Source organism: Physcomitrium patens, chromosome 2, assembly GCF_059467195.1.
Source record: "Physcomitrium patens ecotype Gransden chromosome 2, ASM5946719v1, whole genome shotgun sequence".
NCBI lineage: Eukaryota > Viridiplantae > Streptophyta > Bryopsida > Funariales > Funariaceae > Physcomitrium > Physcomitrium patens.
In genome coordinates, this window is record NC_143411.1 from 23,949,774 (window position 1) to 23,971,504 (window position 21,731).

General features: G+C 29.4%; 2 protein-coding genes across 4 annotated transcripts; one reads left to right on the forward strand and one right to left on the reverse strand.

Moving 5' to 3' along the window:
- The first annotated feature begins 8,957 nt into the window (after positions 1–8,957).
- On the forward strand, positions 8,958–11,806 carry LOC112277607 (uncharacterized). 3 transcript variants are annotated; one of them, XM_024510153.3, is made up of 8 exons: positions 8,958–9,269; positions 9,682–9,744; positions 9,826–9,897; positions 10,196–10,253; positions 10,552–10,607; positions 10,896–10,958; positions 11,086–11,157; positions 11,363–11,806. In XM_024510153.3, exons 1-8 carry the CDS (start codon positions 9,264–9,266, stop codon positions 11,570–11,572), a joined length of 600 nt encoding a protein of 199 aa, XP_024365921.1. In that variant the 5' UTR covers positions 8,958–9,263; the 3' UTR covers positions 11,573–11,806. The 3 variants fall into 3 exon arrangements, with proteins under 3 accessions (XP_024365921.1, XP_090104481.1, XP_024365929.1); XM_090248355.1 differs by having other exon boundaries at positions 8,958–9,147; positions 9,411–9,744; XM_024510161.3 differs by having other exon boundaries at positions 8,958–9,147.
- A 730-nt stretch (positions 11,807–12,536) lies between these two features.
- LOC112277650 (hydrophobic protein RCI2A) lies at positions 12,537–13,470 on the reverse strand. The gene is made up of 2 exons (XM_024510217.3): positions 13,224–13,470; positions 12,537–12,948 (listed from the first exon to the last, which is right to left on the reverse strand). The coding sequence occupies exons 1-2, from the start codon at positions 13,314–13,316 to the stop codon at positions 12,865–12,867; spliced, it is 177 nt and encodes a 58-aa protein (XP_024365985.1). The 5' UTR covers positions 13,317–13,470; the 3' UTR covers positions 12,537–12,864.
- Positions 13,471–21,731: the final 8,261 nt, after the last annotated feature.

Below are 21,731 nucleotides of genomic sequence, written 5' to 3' on the forward strand. Positions count from 1 at the left end.
TTATACATTCTAAATTAATAATTATGTCAAATGATCTTTATTTTTTGTATATGGTGAAAATAAAAGAATTTCTATGATACTATTATATAATTAATGTCAAAGCTAGTGAAAAATAGCATGCTTAATACTACCTCTTTTAACTCTTCTTTTAAAAGATTAGATTTGTTCTTATTGTAAGAAGCCTTTCAACCATGTTTCATCTATTGATAAGTACTAAAGATTCTTTCTTTTGTATTTGCTACATGTTTTTATGGTCTATTTGCTAAAATATTGGTTTGATTGTATATAATATTATAATAATTTTATTGTAGCATTTCTCTCCAACTAAGTTTGTATTATTGTCATGGTTAAATGGATGGACTTTCAATCAACTGAAGAAGAGTAAGGAAGGGAGGATACTTAAAAGTATGTTAATTGTATATTTTTATTGGATTTAAATATATTTTTTAATTTTTTTATGATATTTAATTTTTTATATGTAAAAATATTTTTTTATATAATAATTATTATGTAATATGACATTATGTACCAAATCTCATAAAATATATATGATTTAATTTGATTTAGTGGTTTTCTATCTACACAATTTTTTGTCAAAGTAAAAATAGAATAAGTTACCTTATAGAGGATATTAACTTAGGTAAGTTGCTAGTGGTCAAAGGTTTGATTCTTGATATATGGTAAGGGCATCCAATGGATATAGGACGAAGTCATGGACCAAGAGTCAAAGTCAAAAGGATAAAGTATTAACAAGAAAATATCCAAAGATTAAGTATGAGTCATTAGTATGTGTCATAGAATACCCTCGAGGCTCGTGAAATGCCAAAAGGATCTTAGGGCCACGTGTGTAAAAGTCAAAGAGTAGAAGTTGTTTTTTAGGACAGCAACCACTACCTATAAGTAATGGATATTAGAAGTGAGAGACATCTTATTCCATACTCTCTTTGTGTGCAACCTTGTTGATGCTAAGTGTTGTATCTTCAAAGTGCTTGTTCTTCAATAGGTTATGGGCTCACTCACCTTTACTTGTGAGTTTTGAAGTACTTTGAAGTCTTTCTTGTTGTGAAGAATAGATCTTATGGTTGTCATTGAAGTTTGAGTTTGCTCTCTTCAAACCCTTCTTATGCATCTAGTTGTTGATGTAGTTTTTACCTTTACTTATTGTTAAGTGCATTGATAGTCTTGATTGTTATTAGACTCCATTTAATGATATTTTAGAACTTGAGTATTGTATTTTTTTGCTGAGTTTCATCATTGGTGTTCCATACAAAGCAGCAATGGGCTCACTTATGTATACAATGATTAGTACAAGGGTAGATCTTGCATATGCGGTGAGTGTTGTGAGCCAACACATGTCAAAGGCTAGATCAATCTATTGAGAAACCATCAAAAGGATCATGAGGTACTTAAAAGGTACTTTGAACTTTAAATTATGCCTTGGAGATAATAACATTAGTTTGCATGGTTATTGTAATGCGGATTGGGCTGCAGATGTAAATGATAGAAGGTCAACAATGGGCTATGTATTCTTTATTGGAGTGGAAGCAATTTCATGGAATTGCAAGAGACAACCAATAATTGCAAGGTCAACAATGGAGGCAGAATATATGGTAGCAAGCTATAGTACAATGGAGGCAATATAGTTGAGACAACTTTTGGAGGACATTGGAGATGTGCAAATGGAAGCAGCTCTAATGGAATGTGATAATCAAGGATGTCTTGGATTTATAAAGAATCCAAAGCATCATTCAAGGACCAAGTACATTGACATTCAACATCACTTTATAAGAAAGAATATTGAAATGGGAGTGATTGATATGAAGTATTGTGCAGAGAGGAAATGCTTGCTGATTTGTTGACAAAGACATTAGTAAAAGATAGACACCACATGTTGACAAAGGCATTAGGATTAAAAGCGATTTGACCAATAGCAAAGTTGGAGTGTTAAAGTAAAAGTAAAATAAGTTACCTTATAGAGGATATTAACTTAGATAAGTTGTTAGTGGTCAAAGGTTTGACTCTTGGTATATGGTAAGGGCATCCAATGGATATAGGACAAAGTCATGGACTAAGAGTCAAAGTCAAAAGGATAAAGTATTAACAACAGAATATCTAAAGACTAAATATGAGTCATTAGTATATATCATAGGATACTCTCGAGGCTCGTGAGATGCCAAAAAGATCCTAGGGCCATGTGTGTAAAAGTCAAAGAGTGGAAGTTGTCTTTTAGGGCAGTAACCACTACCTATAAGTAATGGGTATTAGAAGTGAGGGACATCTTATTCCATACTCACTTTGTATGCAACCTTACTGATGCTAAGTGTTGAGTCTTCAAAGTGCTTGTTCTTCAATACTTTTTTTGTTTATTGACTTTGTTAATATCAATTAAAGTTTAAAAACTTGAGTAAAAAATTTCCATCAACTTTATATCTTCTGAAGTCAAGTTTTATAAATGAATTTAGAGAGAAAAAACTTGTATTACAAGGATTTTTTAGGCTGTAGTGATTTAGCTATTTAGTAAAGTTTTAAGAATTTTTTTTAGTCACATTTATATGCTTAGATTTTTTCTTTATGGTATAAAAGATAGCTTGAATTAGTTGTGTGTAGATTCATTATCTTTTCTTAAGAATATGTTGGTTGTACAAGTATACTAGGTTTAGATTGCTCACTTTGTAATTTATTTGTAGTACTTAATGTATTATATGTAATAATATTTGTTTATACAATAACTTGATAACGAATATTGTATTTATAATTGAAGCTCCTACTATTAATGCTTCAAACAAATTATAGTCTATTATATTATAATCTATTATTAAAGCTAAATATAAATTCATCTCTAATATTATAAGTAATTTTAAGTAATTGCAAAGAATGGTATAAAAATTGGATATATCAATCAATAAATTTATTAAAAAAATCAATAATAATTAATTAAATATATAATAATTTTTAATTACTTTTTTACAAAAATATAAAATATATTGGTATTCATTATTATTTTTTTTTAGAATTATAGACATAAAGACACATTGATATTCACTATTTTTTAGCACATGATCAAATAACATATATGTTTACCAAACTTTTAAGATTTTACAAAGTAGCTAAATTTAGAAAAAATTTAATCATCTTATTAATGCCCACTATAAGCTCAATAATATTTCTTTTATCTAATTTGGTATAGATTTTCTAAATATCTACAAATTTCTTTTTATAATTTTGTAATAAAAATTTAAATTTCTAAAATTATTCTTATTAAATCTATTAGTCCATTTTATTAAGCTATTCTTTTGTAGCAAATTAGTTCTTGTCAACAATTCTTATCTTCTATTGAACTCAGAGAGAGCATTCGATCTATGATAAAGTTGCAACTCAAACATGCATCTATCAAATCCTTTCACTATAATTTTTTTTTAGGTTTTTCTATCAACTCCTTTTTTTCTCCTCCCTACAACAAAGATTTATTCAACACTGGCTTTATAGTGTTGCTTACTACTTCACACATGCGGCCTACTGAATGCATGAGAATCTACTACCTAACAACATTGAAGTAGTATGTGAATTGTGGTAGTAAGAGACAGCTCAAGAGAGAGTCTTGGTGCTCAAAATAGTCTCTCTTGATACAAGAGTGACTTCAATTTATGAACTTCTTTATTCAATAGTATACCCAATCGCAATCCTTTAACTCTTTTGGTCTACAGTCTTGGTACAAAGAGGAGCTGCTTCTCCTCAACCTTCTGTCGCTGCTCCTTAAAGTATATAATTCAACATGTAATTTGTAATCACCACCAATTAGAAACTACAATGTTAGTCTGTGGATTCTCGTGCAGACTATGTTCTAGTATTTGGTCTCTCTTGCAAAATTTATTGTGAACTCCAAATTTACTACTCATTAAATTAATGCCATACAACAAGTTCAGAGAGTGAAATGGAGGGACTTTCAATTGTGAAATTGTTGAGTTAATTTAAATGTGGATGTTTGTAGTTCAATTCAAATTAATGCCTTCTAAGCAATGATTATTGACATTAAATTAAAATTTTAAATGAAATTTACTATGAAAACATAGTAAAAATAATTAACTAAGTTCTTACTATTAATTGATTGTAAGAATAAAAACTTAAGTTTGAATTAAAAATTAAAATTAAAATTTAAGTTAAAAAAATAAAATAAAAGTTTAAATTTAAATTTTAAATTTAAATTTAAATTTAAATTTTAAATTTAAATTTAAATTTAAATTTTAAATTTTAAATTAAAAGTTTAAATTAAAATTTTAAATTAAAAGTTAAAATTAAAATTTTAAATTAAAAGTTAAAATTAAAAGGTTAAATTAAAATTTAAAATTAAAAGGTTAAGTTAAAAAGTTGAAATTAAAAATTAAGTTTAAGAGTTAAAATTAAAAGTTAAGTTTAAAACTTAAAGTTAAAACTTAAAGTGAGAATATTAAAGGTTAAAACTTAAAACTTAAAATTTATTAGCAAAAAGGTGAAATATGGAGATTAGAAGTGACTATGAAGATAATAGTAAAAATAAAATAAGAGAGGTGGAAGCAAAGGTACCTTGACAACACCCAAGGATTGAAGGTAGCGAACTCCTTCTATTCCAAAATTTACCAAAATTAGCAATTATCTTTGATATAAATTATTTTTATCTTATTACAAGGTTAACTTAAATGAGCTCTTGATCCAATAAATCTTGTTGTAATCTAATGATCTAGTCGTGAGAATTATTCCTTTGAAGTTGAGTGATCCAAACTACGATGGTGACCAATCCTCTTCACTTAGAAATTCATTAAAAATTCAGATTGTTTTCAAATCCAATAAAACTTGTGCTTTTCAAATCTTAGCTTTTAAAGCTTGATTCTTTTAAAATTTCAAATAAATCCAATTATTAAGTATTAAGAAATACCTTTCCGAACTCAATTGATCCAAACTGCAAAGGCAGTCGACTTCCTTGTACTCAAAAATTTACAAAAAATTCCTTCTCATTCCAAATTAAACAAGTCTTATCTTGTCAAGAAGCTAACAACAAAAGCTACAACAACTTAGAATTTTACATTGAAACAAAAGAAACTAAGTAACTCATTGAGGAAAATCCGAGGTCCTTGAAACCCTTGGGATATTTGGGAGGCCGAGAAGCTATCTACCTCAATGAAGCAAATTTTAAAACTTAATAACCATCCCTCAAAATTCAAAATCCATACACACAAAATCATAAGGTTCACAATGAGATTTAAAATCTAAATAAAATTAAGATTAGGATTTTGACTAAACTTTGGCATGGCTTTGCCCTTCACCCAAAAGACGAGACAGAGAGAGGGCTTGGAAAATCAAGCCTCTCTTATAAAATTGAGTGGAGGCTCGTAGAAGGATGGCTACATCTCCACCCTTGATTTTTAAGATCCCTAATCTAAATCTACGGCCTTCATTCATCCAAGAACCAATCTCATTACCAAGGTTGATGGCTCTTGTAAGTGGTCAAGAAAGCATTTTTTTTGATAAATCTAACTTCACCATTGTATTCAAAAAATCTTTTTAAGCTAAGATCGACTACTCACATGCCTCAATCCATGCTCAATTATAATTTTCATGGAAGTTTTTACTTACAAGGATCTTGGCAATTTTTTGTAAAATTCTTCAAAATGAGAATTTAATTGCTTCACTTGTATTTTGAAGGAGAAGGTGCTGATCTTGTTTTCTTCACTCCACAAGGTAAATCTAGTGCCACCATTGTATTAAAAAGACTCCCATTAATTAAAAGAATGACCATGCCACTTGAATTTGTCGAATTTAGAAGAAAGCTCAAAATTATCATTGCTAACTTCACTAAATCTTTTAGAGAATTATAATTCCAACTCTTAAATCATGTGAATAATTATAGGTGCACTTATAGGCTTTTAGCCAACCCTCAAAGTAATGACTAACAACCTCTAAATTATTAAACTAACTGAATTACAATTCTAATTTTTTAACTCTTATCACTTTAGTCTTAATTAACCTAATTCAAAGAATTAAGCTATAATTTATACCATCAAGAGTTGTAATCCTAAAAATTCTATAAAACTAAATTCCACTTATATAAATCCTAATCTAACATGCTCAATTATCATAAAATAGGAAAATAACAAAAAATTAAATTTTAGAGTATAATTGAGAGCTCAATTTATTTTTCAACTTAACTATAGTGGTCCAATACCGGCACCTATATGAGTCACATTTATTTGCTTTACTCTCTGTTAATAGAAAATAGTCAACAATCAAAGCTTCATTCTACAAGATTGATTTCTTACCTTGAAATATCTCAAAATTTACATACATGGACAAAGGTTGATTGGTAACCTTCAAATAAAGCAGCGCTATTAAATAATTATCTAGCACTGTTATTGTAAACTATGGACACAACATTAATATAACTTGTGATGACTTGAATTGGCAACTCTGTAATTCATTGGCACTTTGAAATCCTCCTTTTGATTGTGTTAATGTTTTATTAGAAGCCTTAAAGTGGAGTGTAAATTAGCACACTAATATTCTATTGATGACTAACAGTTGCTATTAGATGATGAGATCTAAAGAATTTTCTTGGTTTGCTTGTTTTATTCTGTATTGTGAATGTAGAACTTAAAGACAATCAAACAATTAAACCAGTATGAAACAAAGACAATATAACAATTAAACCAGTATGAAACTAAGACAATTTAACAATTATCATGTAACAATGAAAATTAGAAAAAACTAACATCAATTACAAAAAAGTTACAAATTAAATGTAGTATTTATAAAAAAAATGTAAGCTTTGTGAAGACATTGAATCTTTTAGAAAAACATTCTTTAAAAATAAGTATGAATAATGTGACATTTAAAATATAAAATCCAAAAATATTATATATAAAAGAGAATAATTTTAGAATATATATATATATATATATATATATATTAATTGAATCTTACTATATTTATTCAAAGGTATATTTGATATATAATTTTTTTGAATATTATCATTTTTTCTATTATTAATAATAAATATTTGTTAAATATTACTTCTTATAGAAAGGTGTATATATCTATATATGTATAATTTTTATTATTTCTATTATACAATAAAAATAAATAAATATATTAATTAAAAATAATTATCAATACAAAAAATCAAATATTTATTTTTTAAATTATATTTTATATGTATTTTTTTTGATAAAATTTAATTATTTTTGTAATATTTTAAATTTAAAACTAAAAAATATTGTATAATAGAATTTATAATTTATTAAATATGAATTCATTTATTAAAAGTTTATAACATTTTGAATCTATTTTGTATGATTTATAATGCCAAGAATTATAAATCAATGCTAAATAGAATGATGCTGCATTTACTAGCTAAATTTTTAATGGATCACAACATGATGTAAAATTATTATTTTTAATTTATCTTGATCTTTAATTATAAAGTTAAGTGATTAACTTTGCCTTTAAGTGTGACAATTTACTTCTTTAGTTTGATTTAGGAAGTTTTACAATTCCATCTTGATATTTCTATATTTTTATAGAAAGATATATGAATTTTGCAATCATATAATTAAAAAGCGTTAAACTTGCAAATTGGAATTGTATGATTTAAGGTCCTTATAGAAAAAAATATTAGTTTTATTTATAATATATATATATATATATATATATATATTTAAATTTTTGTAAACTTAAAGAACTATGTTGAATGTAATTCATAAAAATTGATACAACTAAAAAAAAACAAAGAGAACAATTTCAAAAAAAGACAAATATTTGAAAAAAAATATGGTACAATGATGTCTGATTAAGAGAAATTCCTTGGGACATAGAACAAGCTTTTCTCTTAACTAGACATTTCTCATAACCAAATATTGCACTCTTCTCCACACCTTTGGAAGTTTATTATCAATAAAGCACAAGAAGTTGAAGTGTATTGTTGTTGACAATGACATTGCCTTATTCAAACTTAAGTTTGTAGTTTTATTTTTCTTTCACACAATGGCAACATTTATTATGATACAACTCCCAATATTTGCTTGAGTATCGTCTTGTAATCTTTCCAATCGTTAGTACAAGCTTTCAAGCACAAGCTTGGTCTATTAGTAGTTGGGGATAGTATCATTTGCATAGAGGAGCAAAAAGTTGTTGTTATTGAGGTGCGTTATGCATTGTGTTGGCTTAGGTGGTACTTGCTCATAATAGAGCATTGACCCTAATCAAACTTTTCTCTTACTGGTTCATGAAAAATATGGATAAGCACAAAAAAAAAAATAAGACAATGCTCTTATCCATTTTTTTCTCCTGAGCATTTTTTGCCTAATTAGACACCACTCTATTAAATTTACATCTAATTCCTTAACAAAAAGTTATGCATTCCATTTGAAGATTTATTTGGATTCGTTTGAATATTGATGTTACTTTTCAGTATATAAGCTTTCTAAATCCATTTACATTTTAAAGGATTAGTGTTTTACTTTTCTATCCTTTAAATCCATTCATTTACTGTGCAAGTCTTTTATTTAATTTTGAATCAATTTTTTTCCTAATCTTCAAATTCTAGTGTCTTTTTTCAGCTGATGTTGTCTTGTGTTTCCAAATTAAAAGTGAAGAATTGGAAATATAATCACATTATATTGTTAATTGGCAATATTTTTACAAGATAATGGATTAATTGACAACATTAATATAATTTCAATAAAATTTTGTAATAACTAAAATAGTTTTTCCAAGACAATGTAAAAATAATTTTATCGACATGTTTGTGATGACTTCAAAAGACTGTTTAAATTTAGATGCCCGCAAGACACAGTTGAGACCCAACGCAACCAGATACACCGTCGGTGCTCGGGCTCTTGTGGGTTAAATGCTCTGACTCTTGTGGGTGGAGCCGAAACCCCAAGGACTAATAGGGTTTGCTCCGATCAAGAATCGGCACACTTTCTTGTGAGATGAATCTGCATGCAGGATATGACAAGGGAGCATAGTCTACCAATACGCGCAGCCATTACGGTGTTGGGTTTTCGGGGAATTTGTCATGGAGATGTGGTTTGCGTCTGAAGGTCCGTGTACGCAGGGCCCGTGAGAACTGAAGATAGGCAGAGGATTTTTGATTAATTTGGGAGATTGCGATTTCAGGTAAAGTATAGCAACTGATACCTATGATGTTTCGGCATTCCGTGTGTTTGAAAGGTCGGTGATGGATTTCCAGTAATAAGAGCACAGTCCGGGAAAACGAAGTCGAAAGTTTTCGAATGAAGGTTAGACTGCGGAATTGTTTTATTTTGATCTATTTTGTGTAATCTCAGGTGAAGAGATTTGAGTACTTTTGGCCGCATGAAATTTGACTGATTTTATGATATATTATTTTTTGTGTAAAAGGTTTGCAATGTGATCGACAGGGACCGTATCCAGATATTGAATAGAAGTTGCGGACGGTGTGAACTACTGCAGGATTGCGTGTAAAATTGTCGTTTCTGTTAGAGGCGTTCAGTGAGAGAGATAATTAAACCAGAAAAAGACGCCGCAGAAGAACTTTTCTGTACTTACTTGTGTGTGGATTCAGTTTAGATTTAGGTAGGGAAATGTGAATCATATGTTGTAGGTTGCGAGCAAAGTTTAGGGTTTAGTGGACTCTCTGTGACTGACGGGGTTTTTCCTTACTGGGAACAGATTGAACTTCCAGCGATGGCGGAGCCTAAATTGAAACTTCTAAATTTCGTTTCTGCCACTCAGGTATCAATTTGTTGCACTCTGTGTTACATAATCCCAGTCAGTAGTCATCAAAAACGTATTCATGTCCGTTGAGCTTCGCAGACTGATGCCGAGAATGAGAGCGCTTCAGACACCAAGCCTTTGGAAATAATCGACAACCGACCTTTGTACGAGGTTAATTCTTTAATCCATGTGTTGTCAATGGTTTTTTATTTTATTATATCTTATTTATTTATTTTTCTACCATAAAGGTTATGCTGTCATTGCAGGGTTGTATAGAACTTATTAATATTTTGCCGATGGTCGTCAGGTTTGCACCATCTTTTAAAGCTGTGCTGATATTCCGGAGTCTCTGCTTAGTAGATGTACTTAATTCTTACGAATTCGTAGTGTAGGTGTTCCGAATGGTAGCACCAACTCCAAGTTTGATTGGTGGGTAGTTATCCTTGTATGTTGTTTCTCAATATTGCAGATATTGAAGGAGAACTCGGATAAGAAAGAAGCTGAGTTTAACGAGCGCTTTAAGCACAGTCTGTTATCTTGCCTTCAAAAAATTGTGTGTTTATGTTCATGCATCTTCTATAGTTTGCATTTGATAGACTTGCTTTAGGAAGCCACAGTGTCAGGATCGGTAAGTAGCCATCAAGAATCAAGCCTGTTTTTTGGTAATCGATGATTAACTTGTTGGATCTTATTTTGCAATTTTCTTTTTCGGTTGCTTTAATAACATGCAGTGTCTTTACATGAAACTGACTAGCAAGTTGGAGCGGACTTGTTTAACTGCAAGGGGCTGTTCGTATTGATTACCATCCTTCGATGTATGCTCAGGACCGCCGAAGGCGCTTGACGAAGATGAGACTGAGTTTTTAGATGCTGTGGAGACGGTGAGCATGGCTACTTGTGACGGGGACCTGGGTACGACAAATCATAGTTAGGGGTTCTTTGCTTCTGGAGGTTATTGTCCTGCTAGCTTAGATAGTATATTGTGTCGTACTGCTCCATCTAGATGAGGTACGGGACGATTAGAGTAATACGTATTTGATTCAAAGAATTGGAGAAGACTTGTGAGGGCTTCTGGTTGGGAGAGATTTGTTTTAATGAACGTCAAACTGGTGACTTACATTATAATTATCAAGTTTTATGCATCTCCATGTCTTGGTTTTGGCTTGCAGTATAGAAAGCAACAGGAGCAGGAGGCTGCTGATGCTGAGGCACGGGAACTGACAAATTTTCATGTGCGTGTATCAAAGCAAAGATGGGGAAATCATTCTTCAGATCATTGTTACTGTCTGATTGCAACTTCGTCAATTTATGCACTATGTTCATCAAAATTTGACGAAAAGTTGTGACGGTGAATTGCAGAATTTGATTGCTAATAGGACTATCACCACAGAAGAAGTCAAGGCTTCAACCATTGGTACTCTAAAACCAGATGTAAGATTACTTCTCCTTTTCGTCTAATTAAGTTCAACGCTTTCCGCTGAGATCTCTTTTATAATCTTCAGTTCTAAATGGCGTGTTGCTACAACGTAGCTATTGGATATTGTTTGAGTTTTTTAGCATAGTGTTGACAATGCCACGTTATTTGAGTAGGATGATTTTGCAACACCTCACTTTTTTATTCACCAAATGTATGCAGACACAGAAGCCTTCGTTGACTGGTAAAAGACCGCAGCCCAAGTCTGCTTTGCCCATTGCTATAAAGATTAAGTCTCAGTCAAAAAAGGCAAGAATTGAATCGCCTCCTACCCTCACCGAAAAGGAGCTGAATGATTCAACAGCTGAGAATGCAGGAGAGAGAAACTGCCTTGGACTCGTGGCGTACAGTGACGAAAGTGGTGACGAGTAGAAAAGTCTTAGTTGTTCTCGGAGACAGCAATGTTTGCTACAGCTGATTTGTCCTGCTAGCTTAGATAGTATGTTGAGTCTTCATTGCAAAGATTTCGCGATTTTGCACGGATGTACGTCAGCTCATATTAAATCCCGCCTCGTACCAAGTTGTGTTGAGCGTCTTAGCTGTTTGGAAATGTCTGGGTGGATGGAATACTACTTTTACCATCATGGAGAATTTTTTTTTGTTGAATACCAAGCTGAGAAGCAAGTGCATGTTTCAGAGCGGATAAAGTCATGAATAATGAGTAGGTAATTCATGCCTGCTTTGTTAGTGGCCGGTGGCATATCTTCTCCCTGATCATTGGCAGGATTTATGTCAACTAGTAATGGGTTTGATAACATTATAATCCGTAGCAAAGTGATACACGTATCAGTTTCATAAATCATTTTATAGTCGAATAAATAAGAAAGGGTACCATCTTTCTGCAGAATGTCAATTATTCATGTATATTCATTTAGAAATTTTATTTTTAGTTTGGATTAGAAAACGGTTTAACGCACTTTTAGTTATCAGCGACATTGGAGTTCTTCTCGGTGAAGAACAATTCCAACAACCTGAGTGTACTGGAAGTTCCTCTGAAGATTTGCATTTGCATTTATGACGATCAAAGTTCATCGAATTCAATATCTTTAGTTCTGGTCGCAGAATAAAACATTTCGGAATAGATATATTGAGAAGGTGTACTCATAGAAAATAGAGTGAATTTTTCTTCTGTATTATATTCACTTGTACACTTTGTACTCTGCAAATTTCACAATCGCTACTCATTCAAAGTTTGAGCTGTTGGATAATACTGTACCGCGATAGATGGGACTGCATAAGCCACTTCACGTAAAAAAGCCTCGAAACTAACTGACAAACCGTACACCAACAGAGAAAATCCAGCTGAATCCGTACATAATGGCTTTCAACACCAGTGGAGTTTCAACGTATGAAATTTATTGCAACAAAAGATAAACTATTCATCTACTCTTACAAACATTCACAAAACATGATCATTTCTGGTGTGGTTACCGCGAGCACCCAAACGGTCCGATGATCACTGCAGCCTTCCCAAGGTGAAACTCCTGTTGAGATCCTAAAGCTGATAGCATGGTCTTTATCTACAAGAAAACAGCAGACCGATAGATAACACGCCTTTGAACCATTGAAGTGCTAGGTATCAAAATCCTAGTCCACGACCATGGACGTCTCTCTGTTGTGTTCGCCCCGTCTGGCGCACAAGACCTCGAGCAGACCTTCCAGAATTATCTTACAATGACGTAAAGCGCATACAAGATCCCAGGAATATATCCCAGGATGGTCAAAAGTAGACAAATCCAGAACTCCAGCTGCAAAGAAACGAAATAAATTACTGTCAGCACTTCGGCAACACAATGTAGACAAAATCGATCATGAAAAACGCTGATAGAAACAATAATAGGACCAGCGCAACAATCGAAATTAACAGCCGGCTGACGATCCTCCGCGCTACCAAAACTCAAAGACCAAGGACACGCCCATCTTCTTACAGCACGCACGTCTGAACTAAGAAAACCCCAAAAAAGATTCAAAGCTTCAAATTTGTCCAAGAAAACTCCCTCGAAACTTCTCCAACTGCACTTACCCCGCAGGCATATCTTAGAAACACGCCCAGAGGCGGCAACAGAATAGCTAACAAGACCTCGCAAAAGGTCGCAGTGGAGCCTCCCTTGCCCATGTTTGCAAATGAGATCACAAGCCTAACTTCTCAAGATGTTTCTCTCGGCCCACGGAGCGCAGGACTAAGACCAGAAAACAAATCTCGCTTCTGTGCAGCACCAAATCGAGTATGCGAACAATAGCTAGTGAACAACCTCACACCTCGATCAAATATTCGATAACAATTGTATGATTGAAGACAACTCCGTTGAAGTACTAGAAAATGGAGCCAGTGGACAGCAAGCAACGAACCCCACCACTTTCATGTGTAGACTTAATATTAAAATTAAATAAATAAATAAAGACTTTCTAGGTTGAGTAAAATCCACCCGCGAAAAAATAAAACTGGCGGGAATGACATATATCGCGACACCCTGCTGGCAGGGAGTATGCTCTTACACGTGTCGTGTGTACGCCGCTATATGACAGTTGTAAGAGAGTCGTGAAAGATATTTTGTTGAGTGCTGCAAAAGGAACCTTTGTGGTGGTTGGCAGTGCCACGTGGAAAAACGAATATGCGGAACCAAATGGAAACAAGCAGATAGAACGCGGCAGTTTCTCCCGGGAACTTGAAAGCCTCGCTGTTTGGCGCCAAGTGAGTCGACGTTGAGTGAAAGTCTTGAGGTTTGCGATTTGGAGTGCATGACTAGTCCAGTGACAATATAAAGCTTGTTCATATTCATGCACAAGGGGTTTTTTCGTCTCTTTTTTTACTTCCATGCTTCTTCTTCTTCTTCCTTTTTTTTTTTTTTTTTTTTTTTTTTTTCTTAATGTTTCGTAATTTGACATAAAATATATCTTTTGTTTAAAAAGAACCCATGATGTTCTGATGTTCAATGTTTTTTTTTGTGTATCAAAAATTGATACAATAGCAGTATAATTGTAGTGAGATTGCATGCACTCCGCGCTCATCTTGTTTTGTAGTGGAAGTAGCTCAGATGGTGCTGCGGACTTCGTTTGTGGAAGGACAGCGGCAAAAAGGCGCGGCCATAGGACTCTCGGTCATAGATGTAGGAAGCTCAAAAGCATGGCTAAAGTCCCTTTCAGACCCACTAGCATGTTCCGGGCCGCATCCCGGGTCATTCCTGGGCCCACGATTCTCCTCTGCCTTTTTGGGCAGGGGACGGGCAGGGACGGGTTGATTGGTTGCCCATGGCCCGCAGCTCTGAAAATCTTTCCATGTTATGAACTTTGCCTACGTGGCAGGTCGTGAGAGTCTATTGAAAAAGGTATTCAAGAGCAAAAACTACCCGCTTTTATTGAGAACAAGTGCCTTATCAAATGGAGCTACGTGTAATAAATAGTTTTTGGCATACACCAACTAACTATATAAATATATAGTAATAATTCAAAATGCATGGCAAAGAAAGGTTCCTCTCCCAATTTACTATTCTAATATTTCCATTCTATTTTTTTTTAAAAAAAGTACTAGATATCTAATTAAATGTAATAACTCAAGTATAATATTATTGAGAGCAATTTCAACCTAAGTAATTTAAAAATATGCATAAATATAATTAATATTATTTTATATATGTTTAAAAGATATAGAATTTTATATTGTAATGTTTCTATAAATAAATATATATTTTTTAAAATAAAAGAAAAAATTTTAATATTATATATGCATATTTAGAACAAAGTGCATTAAAAACATATGCATTCTATTTAGTTTAGATTAATTTGTTCAAAGAGATTAATAAATTTAGTAACATGTAATTGAATTTGATTATTTGATGATGTTTTATTTTCTTATATAGATTTGTAATGTACTATCAATCTCTCATTGCAAGATGTTTTATTTTTTTGAATATCACTATCTTCATTAATCAAAAAATCAATATAAAAAAGTTTTATTTTTTTTAATATTTTAAAGTACATTCAAGATTATATATATATATATATATATATATATATATATATATATCTACATGATTTTGCTAGCATTACTAAAAATTTAATAAAATTAAAAAAAAAAAAAAAAAAAAAAAAAAAACTTTGTGAAAAAATATTATCATTCAAAAGCAATAAGTTTTTATTATAAATTATTTGGATTGAATAACCGAATTTGTTAGTAAAACAATCCACTCTATCTTAATTACCATTGCATCCTTGAAGCTCCTATCCATATTCCCAACCATTTCCAATTTTCGACTATTCCTAACGACAAGGGCCGGAAGACTGGAAACATTGGAAACATAGGCAATAGTTGGGAATAGGGCAATAGAAATGGAATTGAATCTTCTAGAATGTTGCCATATAGCCCCTAGATAGATAATATACATTGAAGCAAGAGTGAAGCCTTCTTCACTCTTATTAACATATTTCTAATCTTTAGTCTTATTTTAAGACTTTATAGTTTTCTTGCCTTTAGTAATAGTCATTTTATTTTAATACCATCTTTGAGTAATTTTTTAGTCTTTTCGAGTGACACAAGAATTTATTGATCTTTTAATTCTTTAAGATTCATGTCTTTAATAGTTTGCTAAGAGTGTTAATTTATTATTTTTTTTTATTTTTTTTTTATTTTTTTTTAGAAGTGAGTGGATTATTCTACTTCTACTATTGTCTTTTGAAGATTTTGGACTATCCATCTTTTAATTGTCATTTAATTTTTTAACACTAAATTATTCTTTAAAGAAAGAAGATAATATCTCTTTTTGAAAAGTTTCATTTGATATTAGAGATTATAAATTATCCTTCTCTAATTTAATTTTTGAATTTGTTTGACTTTCCTACTGGAGGAAAAATTATGGATGCTATTTTGGGCAAAAGTAAGAATAAGTTTGTAACTATTATAGATAATTATGAGTTTGTCAACACTTTTAGAATAGAAATCATGTATTTTCAACGTAAATCATAGAAGTACTATTCCTACTTTCATGAAAAAAGTCAATAATTAAATTTAAAGTCTAGGCTAAGGAATTGTGTAATTAAGAGAAGCAAATAGATTAAGTTCATAATTGAATTCAAAAAGCCTTGTAATTACAAATATGATGGATGCAAAGATAAGTATGCCCCTGAAGTTCGATGGAACAAGATCAAAGTTTTGAGGGTTTCTACAACAAATGAAGCTTTATCTAAAAATGAATCCTTTTCAATACCTTGATGGATTTATTCAAGTTAAGTTTATAAGTGCACTTCTATCTAAGAGTGTTCTCATTTATTTTGCTTATTTGATGGAAAGGATTTACAACTACTCTATGATTTGAATTTATTCTTAGAAGTATTTACAACCATATTTAAAAAAAGTGATTACAAAAAGATAGAAGACAAAAAATTCATATCTTTTCAATAAAAATCACATTCAACCACCATATATATTGTTGAATTTTAAAACCTTATTTGGGATGTTGATTGGAATGAAAAAAACTTTATTAATTTTTATATGGATTGAAAGATAATATTATGGATTTATTGTTGACAATACCAAGAAGATACTTATTAGATCAATTTATTGTTTAAGCCATTGCATGCAACAATCAATTCTTTAAAAGATGCTAAAAACAAAGATTTAATAGAAGATGTACAAATTAAGTTATAGTGACACTTTATAAGTTTTTGGAAGCTTATTCATCTAGATCAAATCCTATATAAATTGAAACAATATAGTTTAAATTTCTTATTAAGCAAAAAAAGATTTAACATTGTCAAGAAGGTTTGTATCTATATTTTGTAAAATCAAAGCATATTGCTCAATATTATCTATAGAAGCAATATAATCACAAAATAAGGAGCATGGTTGCCAAAGAGGAAAATTTGTTTAGAAATGAGTTTTTCTAGTTATAATAGAGATTGTGTTGCTACAATCTTATGCAAAATCTAATAAATGTCATATTCTTTTTTTAAATCCCTCATCTTTTTTTATAATAGAAGTTTATTTAGGACTAAAAAATCACAAAGTTTCTTCTTTTTTAGATTCAAGAGCTTCAATCTATTTTATAAATAAAGTTTTTTCACAAAAAATAAGAAATATTTTTAATCAAAAAAATCAAACATATGCATGTGAAAGTTATAGATGGTCGTTTGTTATCTTTTAGAGATGTAATCCTTAAAAATATTCCTTTAGATGTAAAAATTAATGGTCATAATAATTTAATAATAAACAATGTGATTAGATGTCTTTTCAACCTAATTATTTTATAATTATTGTGGCAAGAGAAGTATAACCTTCAAATAGACTAGATTTTTCATAACTTTGATTTTTTTCATAATTTAATCTAAGATTTTTTTAATCAAGTAGAATCCTATAAGTTTAATATAATGAAATCCTTATTAATAAGTACAAGAGATTTCATGCATGCTCCAAATAAAGGATCATCTTTTATTATACATGCCATACCTATTTGTAATAATGGAAAGATTAGAAGTAGTATTCTAAGTCAATAGAAAGATTATTAAGATATTTTTTAATAAAAAAATGTGAATATTTTTTTAAAGCATCGTCCATATAATTGTTCAATTAATCTTTAAGAAAGAACTCAATTGCTACTTAGACCAATTTATAGCTTATTACAAAATGAGCTAGTTATATTCAAGGAATTCATTAACAAAAACTTGATTAAAAGCTTCATACACCATTCAAAAACTCTAGCAAGAGCTCTTATTTTATTTAGAAACAAGAAAGATGGATCTCTGTAAATGTGTATAGACTATCAAGGTTTTAACAAAATCACAATCAAGAATAGATATTCTTTGCATTTACTTTCAAGACTTTTTGATCAATACAATGAAAAAAAGTTCTATACACAAATAGATCTAGTAAGGACATACAACTTGGTATGCATTAAAAAAGAAATGAATAAAAAATTGTATTTTAAACCAAGTATGGACATTTTGAATATAATGTCATATCTTTTGACTCACAAATACACCAGCTATTTTTCAACATATAATGAATGATATTTTTTGAGAGTTTTTTAATGATTTTTTTATATGCTATCTAAACAACATCTTAGTCTATTCTTAGAACGCATGAAAGCATGAACTTTATATTTGTCATGTACTATAAAAAAATTAAAGATACAAAATTATATATTAAGATAAAAATGTATATATTTCATAGTACTTAGATTGATTTTTTAAAATATATCATTTCAAATGATGGCCTTATAATAGGTTCAAAGAAGATCTAAACTATTATGGATTTGAATGTCTCAAAAATAATTAGAGATATACAATATTTTTTAGAATTTACTAATTACCATTAGATCTTCATCAAGAATATTTTTTAAGTTATTGATTATCTTACACATTTGATATGTAAAGACAAACTTAAGTAAAACAAAGAACTTAAAGTATCTTGTGAAGTTTTAAAAAAAATATTTAATTTTGTATCAATCTTGTATTGTATGGAATTTTTTAAGACATTCTTTATGAAAACAAATACATTGGATATTGCTATGGATGAAATATTATTATAAATATAAGCAAATGATAAGATCTATCCAATAATTTTTTTATTTTAGAAAATTTTTAGCTACTGAGATCAACTATAAGATTCACAATAAAAAGCTTCTTGTAATTATAGATTTATTTTAAGAATGGGAACATTATCTAGAAAGCACTTCCAATCTAATCACCTAAAATATAAATCACAAGTACTTTAGGTATTTTATGGTGGCATATGTTTTGAATTGTTACAAAGTCCATCAAAGCATGTCTTTATCAAGATTACTTATCAATTTAAAAAAAAAAAAAAAATCAAATATTTTTTTTAAGCATCTTTATCTTATACACAAAGAATTAGATGCATCTTTTAATCAACGAAGAATGCTTTTCTTGAAATTAAAGAATTTTTATCTTTAAGCAATAAAATCAACATTGACTATTGATTCAATATTTTTCAAGTAAGTTCTATTAAGTATGTCCTTTGATTCTCTTGTTTATGATATTTAAAATAATTCTTTTAAGATTTAAGGTATTTCTAAATTTAAATTTAAAAATAATTTATTTTACTTCAAAGAATGATTATATATTTTAAAAGACAAATCATGATTATATTTTCTTCAAGCTCATCATGACTTTCTAGTAGTTTGATATTTTGGATACAATAAGACTTTAGAGCTAATATTATAGATTTTTAGTGGCCTTAAATGTGAAAGGCAGCCAAAGATTTTGTACAATCATATGACATTTGTTTAAGATAAAAAAAAAACTCCTTATTATTGATCTTATGGACTTCTTTGGCGATTACTTATTCTAAATAATCATGGTCTTTTGTATCTATGGATTTTATCATGGATCTTTCAACCTCAAATTCATATGACTTTATATTTTTAATAGTAGATTGTTTCACTAAGATGGCACATTTTGAATTATGTACAAAATCTATCACTAGTAAAAAAAAATAACTATTTTTTTAAAAAAATATTTATTATCTTTATGGATTGTTAAAAGAAATTATATCTGATAGAAGAACCCAATTTGTATTAAGATTTTAGAAAATTCTTTTTAAGATATTGAAGATGGATATAAAATTATCTTAAATATTTCATCTTTAAATTGATGGACAAACAAAGCACTTAAACAAAGTTTTCAAGCAATATTTGAGGTATATCATCAATTTTTAATAAGATGATTAGACAACTCTTTTATCATTGGTAAAATTTACTTATAATAATATTATATGTTTTTTTACTTAATATACATCTTTCTTTACTAATTAAGATTATCATCTATAATTTGATGCTTTTGACTTGTCAAAAGTTAATAATCCTATAACAAAAAGATTTGATAAATCATTTATCTCAGTTATATATAATAATGAAGGTACAATTAAAAGAAGCTTTAAAACAAAAAAAAGACAAATGCATTTGCATAAACATTTGCATAAACATTTGCATTTGTCTTTTTTTTGCATAAACATTTGCATTTGTTGCTCAATTCCACATTGGCAACAAGGTATGATTACTTTGTTGGAGTATTAAGAATAGCCACCTTTATGACAAATTGGATTATTATAAGCTTGTACTATTTTTTATTTGTCAAAATATTATTCTAATTACTTATTGATTATATCTATCAAAATCTATGAAGATCCATCTTGTATCTCTTTTTGAGCTATATAAGATAAATAAATGCCATTGCTTTCTATAAGAGTGGATAATAATCAAGAGTTAGAAGAAGAAGTCTTATACTTAAGATGGTGGTAAAATAGGTTAGAATATTTTATTAATTAGCGCAAATATAATATTAATGAACGCACATGGTAGTAAGTCAAGAATCTTATAAATACAGCAAAGAAGATTGATATTTTTCATCAACAATATCCATTAAAATTAAAATAAAGAATAACAAATCTTTGCTATAAAAGAAACAAGATCTATGAAAGATGACAGTCTATGATCTATCTTTGTTTTTATTTTTTATTTATAATATTAAAGAAATAAAGAATTAATAGCCAACTAATTCAACTCAAGAATTATGGTTTCTTGACTTATTAGATGAAATATTATAATTATTACAACCTTCAAGACAATGTAATAGAAATAAAAATTTTAAAAAATGAGATTTCTTTTTGAATAGATGATAAAATATAACGCATTTGATATCACAACCTTAATGATACTTCCAATACATGGTGATTTTATTAGAAGTAGAAACAACTTTATATGATATTACAAATATTTTATTTGAAGGAAGTTACAAAAGCCTCATTAATGATCAAATAACAAGGTGATCTTTTTGCTTTAGAATAAGACATTATTTATAGCTAAGAGGATCTATCAACTACCTTCAAAGGAAACAAAAATTAGAATATGTGGAAAATATAATTTGTCACATCTTAGACTTAAACAATATGTAATTATTACTTCTTGTACTACTCATTCATAGAAAAAAGGCTAATATCTTAAATATACATAATTATTCTAATAGATACTTAGATAATATTAATAAATATTAATAAATTAAAATTTAATAATTTAATAATATCTTACGAAAAAGCTATTTAGAGGCTTTGTTGAGATGACTTTGATTTTATACATGTTTGTAGTTAATTGATAGATTAAAAACTTGGTCTATAAATTAACCACATATTACACACATTGATATCTTGTGATACAAGTTAATTATGTGGCACATATATAAAAAACTTACCTTACAAATTAAGATAGATGTCTTACAAGTTGGACATGTATTGAAAGTCCTATACAATGTTGCCATATAGTTGTTAGATAGATAATATATATAGAGATAAGAGTGATATATGAGTTTATTGATTTTTTAGTTTTTTGAGATTCATGTCTTTAATAGCAACTTATATAGCACTTTGAAAAGCTTAAATAATAGCTATAATTTATTTAATTTAAATAATAGCTATAATTTATTTTACAATCTATAAAATAATCTCAAAAAATCTATAGCTATTAATTAATTCACAATAAGAAAATTAATTATAGAAATTATAGAAATTATAGCTATTATTTAAATT